This window comes from Planococcus citri, chromosome 4, assembly GCF_950023065.1.
Source record: "Planococcus citri chromosome 4, ihPlaCitr1.1, whole genome shotgun sequence".
NCBI classification, from domain to species: Eukaryota; Metazoa; Arthropoda; class Insecta; order Hemiptera; family Pseudococcidae; genus Planococcus; species Planococcus citri.
Genome location: NC_088680.1, coordinates 18,311,900 through 18,319,221, shown reverse-complemented (window position 1 = coordinate 18,319,221; position 7,322 = coordinate 18,311,900). Strand labels below are relative to the sequence as shown.

At 33.0% G+C, this 7,322-nt stretch overlaps 1 protein-coding gene across 1 annotated transcript; it reads right to left on the bottom strand.

Annotated features, from left to right (window-relative positions):
* Positions 1-744: 744 nt before the first annotated feature.
* Positions 745-3,279, bottom strand: LOC135844410 (uncharacterized). Its single transcript, XM_065362611.1, has 7 exons — positions 3,100-3,279; positions 2,975-3,019; positions 2,830-2,862; positions 1,614-1,760; positions 1,278-1,421; positions 1,045-1,176; positions 745-968 (listed from the first exon to the last, which is right to left on the bottom strand). The coding sequence occupies exons 1-7, from the start codon at positions 3,163-3,165 to the stop codon at positions 876-878; spliced, it is 660 nt and encodes a 219-aa protein (XP_065218683.1). The 5' UTR covers positions 3,166-3,279; the 3' UTR covers positions 745-875.
* Positions 3,280-7,322: the final 4,043 nt, after the last annotated feature.

Sequence of the window (7,322 nt, the reverse complement as noted above, 5' to 3'; positions counted from 1 at the left end):
TTTTAGGGAATTTTTCAGGTGACCCTTCTCGACAATTCTCCGCAATAAAAGCCTAGCTCGCTAAATATGAGAGGCGTTTCGCGATATGGGTCCTTGTGGTGATTCGATGTTTTTTTTTTTATTGGCGATTCCGACTTACTTTTTCACGAGAAATCGAATGGTGCGATCAGATTTCGCCTATCTCATCAACTTCTCGTTTTAAAATTACTTGAACATGAATACTCAAAAACTCACATTTTTGGGAAATTGAAAAACAAAGTTTTTGTTTGTTTTTGATTTTTTTAAAAAAATAAAAAAAGGTCGATGGAAAAATTATTTTATTGTTGTTACCTATGTAAAATTTCATGGGGAATCCGAATTTCTCGGTATTTTTTTGCGGGGTAGTCTGTAACGTTGTGTAAATTCGACTGTTCACCACAAGGTCCCTTTTCTAAATCACGGATATCAGGCGATGATGAACGAATTTCGTCAAAATTTCCCATCCAACCTATGCGCAAGACAACATTGCACCCGAAAATCAAAAAAAAAAAAAATCGAAAAAATCGAAGCGATTCGATGTTTTCTCTCTCCTGAAAAAATCGAAATATCACCACAAGGGCCCTTATCGCAAAACCCCTCTCATATGTTTTTATTCTCAGAAAACGTGCCAATTAGCCTACACTACATTGAACCAACTCAAAAAAAAAAAAAAAAAAATGAGCAGAATCGCAAGAAACTCCATTAGTACAAAATATAAAATTCATATTTATATGCTGCCAGAAATAATATTTTTTATTGAATAAAGCTAAATTACGTTAATGGGTAGGTACTTATAATACATAATTCAATAATAATAATAACCAATAGCCATCAATAATCTCATATTCCATAACGAATTACGTAGAACACACAGCATCACACTTCAATCCGGATTGTCCTAGTACCCAGCATACAGTCTCTTTGAAGTTTGTGATGGCGCATGGCGCTTGCTGTCGTAAGGAAAAAAATTATTCATTTGTACTCCAGAGATGAAAATCTCATAGTTGAATAAAATGGATTTCTTACCGCAGGATTTGACGGTGGTTTTTTAGCATTTTGGAAAATGCCATGGGAATCGTTACAGAGCGTCGCTCCTGTACCATCTTTAACACACTTTTCTATGTCATTCGTCCAATCCAGCTGATATTTAGTAGCGCACTTGAATCAATTATAGAGAAGTCGAATTAGAAAAAAATTTACCGAGTATAGAAAAGATACATAGTAAGGATAAAATGGTATGTAATAATTTATTGCTATACCTGTTGCATACACGAACCCGCGTAAACACATATTAGGAATTTTCCCATGCTAGTCGGACAATTTAAAGATTTGGCAATGCAGCTTTGATATTTATCGTTTGTGCATTGGGTCTCGGAAGTGCAACATAGATTTCCGTCTTTAAACTGAAATGTTAAACATTTAAAAATCATCGTCGCCGTATTGCAAATTGAAAAAAAATCTTGTTTTATTGAAATTGTGATTTTTCTGAAGACTTATAATTAACTTCTCAAATCAAAGTAATGGTTTTTCACTTTGACAATTGTCTAGTGAAATCGTCAGCCAGTTTGGTACTGATGAAAATATTTGTAGCCTACCTTCGCCACTGTGCACAGGTTGTAACTAAACTCAACCGTGCCGCATTGTTTAAATCCGTCAATCAAACATTCTGTTAATTGGCTCTTGAAAAAATTATCAGCTGAATTGGTGTCTGTATCGTACGAGATGGTGACGAGTACTTTTTGCTGTTGAAGAATCGGAAAAAAGTACATAAGGTAAAACTGCCTATTAGTACGCACCGCCTATTAGTACGCATTGCGTTTTTCTCGCGATTGGTAACACTGATCGAAAATTTGACCACACCATGACGTAGCTGACTAATGACCCTAGTTTCTCCGAAAAAATCACGCAGTTTGATTGAAAACTCAGTCTCTGAGAACAATTTGAATGAAAAACTGTGTTTTGGATTTTTTTTTCATCAAAATGGGAAATGAGATTGAACATATTAAAATAATGTTATTTGGTAAGTATCTTATACCAATCGATCCGTAATTTTATGTAGTTTCTTATGAAAAAAAGGCATTTCGAAAATATTATTTTATTGTAGAGCTAGACATCATTTTATGTCAGAACAAAAAACTTCCTATAAGTACGCACCTCCTAAGTCCTATTAGTACTCATCATTTTTGCATGTAAATTTTCATTTTTTTGATCATTTTGCATTAAAATGAATAAAATTAGCTGAAATTGGTATTTAGTCCATCTAAGTTCAAGATTATGAAGTCTGATCATAATACTGACGCTAATTTTAAAAAAATGGGCAAAAAATATGATGTCAAAAAAATGTATTTTTTTAAAATCTGAAAACTTTGCTTTTTCGGATATTTGAATTGCTAATTTGGTTTTTTTCACAGTAATTCCCTCTAAATATGCCATTACACTTTTTCAGTGCTTTTTGTTGGATTTTTTACCATTTTCAACGTTTATTTACTCATGCGTACTTATAGGCGGACGTTTGCGTACTAATAGGAAGGTACCTTCCCATTAGTACGCATTTGAGTTGCCCTCATTTTTGCGTTATTACAAAAAAGCAGCAATGGGAAACTCAAAAGTGAGTAAGCAGTTATGTAGCCAAGGGTTCAAAGTTTATGTGTACAAAATTTCATAAATTTTTATGCACAACTCTGGGAGCTGGAGCGTCTCAAACCTTAACCGCGTACCAATAGGCGGTCTTACCTTACATGATGGATTATAATATTAAGGATAATCTTTCATATCATGGGATAAAAAATAGAATTGAAATTCACAACTTACTCCATCGGATTTCATTCTGATGGCAAAATCCGCCTATTGCAAAATAAAGTTTACTTTAATGATGTAATTAATGATATTAGCTGACTCAAATTTTCATTGATTAATGAATAAAAATGTTGATCAATTAAATTGGACTACAACTTACATTGTCGGTTTCCTTATAATATTCTACTGGAGTGCAAGTTTGCAGCTGTAAAATGTCAGAAAAAATTTAACCATTTTTAATTTGGCGATGAGTCTATGAAAGTTGGATTAATTGTCTCTACTCACCGATATATCCAAATGAGTGAACAAGCAAACACCGAAAAAAACGAACCCTGCGCGTAAATTCGCCATTTTGATTTCGAATGAAATGAGAAACGAGGACTACAAATTCAGTTGATCTTGATATCCACGTGTTAACACTTCTGAATTTTGTAAATGAATGATCGTGTGGAATGCTCACTGCTGAAATTATGCGATGAATTCTGACCAGCTGAAATACATCTGTGTCAATTGAAACCGATTTTCTCAGCAATGATTAATGATAATGAAATAATTTGCGTACCATAGTTGTGTTTGATATTGCAAAATTTCAAGGTTACGATTCCTGGCTGCATTGTGTGTACACTGGCATGCATATCGTTGTATCGTGAATTTAATTTACTATTCAAACAGAAACAGTGTAGACTCTTTGTTGTAACGAATGAAAAATTGCACAGACCTGCGATTTTCAACCTTTATTGTCTGTTGATTTAACTTTGAACATTTTCTCGCTATCATTAATACTATACACATGTTTAATAGAACCTTTTAGACATGAAAATGTTCGTTTTTCTGCAAACATTCCACACTTTCCCAAAAATTACTCAAAGGTTAGTTTTTTTTGCCAGAAATTCCTAAAAAAAATCCTATGGCTGAAATTGTCGAAAACGTGAGTTTAGAATCGAGGATATTTTTTGGTTGAAAATTTTATGAAATCAGGAGGAAATCAGCAATCAATCTTTAGAAAATCAGCAGAAGAATAATGAAAAGATTAGTTGAGATTCACTATAGAAACTTGATTTGAAAATCACAGAAAAATAATGGGAGTAAGGTCTACTTTCAAAGGAAAATTTTAAATCATGCATAATGTTTTTTTGCTCAAGTGAATTGAGTGTTTGGAATTTCAAGGAAGTTAATAGAAAAGTTTGGCTCACTATTAGAATGTTATTTTTGAATTTTTGACGTGATTTCAGCACATTTGTTAATTTTTTTCCAAGATTTTTTCAAGTCAGACTTCATATCTAAAAGTCTACTTCAATGTATAAATAGAAATTTCAGAAATTGGTCATTTTTCAAGTTTTTTAAAAGGTTTACGTAATGTTGAAAATCCACTGAAATTTTTTCCAAGATTTTGAAGGTTAGAGAAAACATTTTGAAATCGGATTATAAAACTAACAAATTTGTTTCCAAATTTTTCAAGAGTCTTATTACATCAAAATGTCGGAAATCAAAGTCATTGAAAGTCTGACTTAATTTTAAGAAGTTATCGAAATTTTCTAAGAGCTTCTAAAAATAAAATAAAATATTGTAATTGACTAATTTGATTTTTTTCAACTTCTTAAAAATCAGACAATTCTTCAAAATATTGGTTGATCAAGATTTTTTCAAGTTTTTGAAAGTCTAACATTATGTTGAAAAGTCAACTGTATTTGTATCCAAGTTTTCAAAAGTCAGCATCGCCCAGATCATTTGGAGAGTGGTAACTTTTAGGGGAGTTTTTCGGGGGACCCCTTTCGACGATTCTCCGCAATAGAAGGTTGGCTCACTAAATACCTATCTATGCTTTTATTCTTTGAAAAACGTGCCAATTTACCTACACTGCATTGAACGAAATCGTCAAAAAAGTTGAACAGAATCGGAGGAAGAAACTGCATTAATGCAAATAATACATATAGGTATATATATGATGCAAGGAATAATATTTTATTGAATACAGCTAAATTACACTGAAGGCAGGGTGTCCACACTTCTAAAAAACCTGGAAAAGTCGGTGAATTTCAGAAATTTCGAGCAATTTCCCCTCAAAAATCAGCGAATTTTTTGGAAGTATTCATGTGTGTGTTTTTAATAATCCTAGTAGTTGTATTGTATTCATTTTGGAAAAAATTTCCTTCGCGTAGCTCGAGTAATTTAGTGTAGTTCGGGCTTAGAACCGAACGTATTGAAAAACGTGATTTTTTTATGGAAAGGAGGGATAATTTTAAACAAACAGTGTTTTTAAAAAAAAAGGTCTGGAAAAATGGAAGAATTGGTCTAGAAAACATGGAAAAGTCAGGGAAAATCATTTCCAGAAATGAGTGCATGGACACCCTGTAAAGGGTATCTACTTGTAATACATAATTTAATAATAATAATAATAATAATAATAAGCTTAATAATAATAACCAATAACCAAACTATCAATAATCTCAGATTGCATAACGAATTACTTGGAACAAACAGCATCACACTTCAATCCGGCTTGTCCTAGTACCCAGCATACGGTGTCTTTGAAGTTTGTGATGGCACATGGCGCTTGCTGTCGTTCGAAAAAAAAAGAATTCATTTGTACTGTAGAGAAGATGAAATCCTCATAGTTAAATTAATTTCTTACCGCAGGATTTGCCGGTGGTTTTTTAGCATTTTGGAAACTGATATGGAAATCATTACAGAGTGTCGCTCCTTGACCTTCTTTAACGCACTTTTCGATGTCATCCCTCCAAATCAGATTGTATTTATTACCGCACTTGAATCAAATTATAGAAGTACAGTTAGAAAAAAAATAGCCAATAAAATAATAGGCTATGTAATAACTTATTGCTACCTGTTCCATAGACGAGCCCGAGTAAACACATATTAGGAATTTTCCCATGTTAGTTGGAGTCTTGTTGGTAGCAGTGGCAATGCAACCGTGATATTTATCGTTTGTGCATTGCGTCTCGGAAGTGCAAAACAAATTTCCGTCTTTGAACTGAAATGTTAAACGTTTAAAAATCATCGTCGCTGTTGCAAATTTTTAAAAAATTCTCATTTTATTGAATTTGGCGATAGGCAATAATGAATGAACAGGGTATTTCATCGGTTTCAGATAATTTTAAGAACATGTTGAATACGTGATGTCCGTTTTTTGGAATAATTGGCCTCTTATATCTCGAGAAGGAATGGGAGAAAAAAAAACTTTTCTATACGAGCTCTCACAATTACGGATAATACCATACGATACATATCGTTTGTTAGTTACTTGGAGGTCGTGAGTTCGGATTTCTAATTGGTTTTTCGAGGTACCTACATTAGGGTGGCCCTTAAAAAAAATTTTGGAATTTTTTTTGGGACACCCCCTAGTTTGGTGCTGTTTTATGAAAAAATAACGTATACAAATTTTTAGCTCGATCAATGCATATTAACCCGTGCCGCACGCCTCTTTTTGAAATGTAAGCACCAGGCGCGCGAGTTTAGGATTTCTCCACGATGACGCGTGGGGAATGAGACTCGTTGTACCGTGGTCCTTTATCTCTTACATGTTGTAAGTTGGTTGTTGATTCCAGGTACCTTATCAAGTTCTTTATCGGGTGTATGCATCCATAGGAGGGAAGAGGGATATGCACTTGAAGATCAGTGTTTGGTTTTCCCGACTGTAGAGATCAGTTTGCTGCCAAAAATTGCCAAATTGTGCCATTACTTCTGTTCAATTATTCCCAAAAAGGTTGAAGTCCATTCTGTAATTTACCATGGAAAAGATTTTGCTAAAAAGTTTTGCTTTTGAGTTAAGAATTACTACGAAGCCCTGATTTTCCTTGAAATTATTGTCAAAGTATCGTTTTCTATCAAAATAGCAAAAAGCTCGCATTTTGCCAAAATTAAGTAGAATTTTTTTTTGCCAAGATCTGCTAAAAATTGTGTTGTTTTTTGCATCAAAAAGCTCCCACTGTTTTCCAATAATTGTTCTAATGTGTCGTTTTTTCACCAGAAATCCCTAGCTAACAAGCCATTTCTTTTGCTGAAATATTCAAAAGTCTCACTTTTATTCCCAGAAATCGCAAAATTTTTTAATTTTTAGTCCAAAATTGCCAAAAAAAAAAGTTTTTTTAAATCAATAGTTCAACTTATTTGGCAAAAATTTTGCGAGAAAGTACTTCCTTGGCAGTACTTTATGCCAAAGTGTCCCGCTTTTTGCTAAAATTATTGAGTTTCATTTTGACATTTTGATTAAAAACGAAAAGTTCTAGTTTTTTGGTGATTTTGAAATGTATTGCCCATGTTTTGTCATTTTTTTGGTTACTTTTTCGAGTTTTTTGGGTTACTAATAAATAAGTGATGGATTGGCCTTTTTTTTTTTTTTTGGAAAAAATGAGTACGCGCTCTGGAATTTAAAAAAACTGTTGAATAAATTTTAAAAATAATTGCTGATATTAGAAAAACCCATTTTTTTGAACTAGTTCTATTATTTGAATTAGAAATTTTCCAAAACTTTTGCTTTCACTTCACTTGGC

What these genes read in the sequence shown, in the direction of transcription:
- LOC135844410 (XM_065362611.1), bottom strand. Translation starts at nt 3,165, where the DNA reads ATGGCGAATTTACGCGCAGGGTTCGTTTTTTTCGGTGTTTGCTTGTTC. An exon ending in TCACTCATTTGGATATATCG is followed by an intron (nt 3,020 to 3,099) that starts GTGAGTAGAGAC and finishes GACATTTTACAG; the next exon opens with CTGCAAACTTGCACTCCAGT. An exon ending in AACCACCGTCAAATCCTGCG is followed by an intron (nt 969 to 1,044) that starts GTAAGAAATCCA and finishes TCCTTACGACAG; the next exon opens with CAAGCGCCATGCGCCATCAC.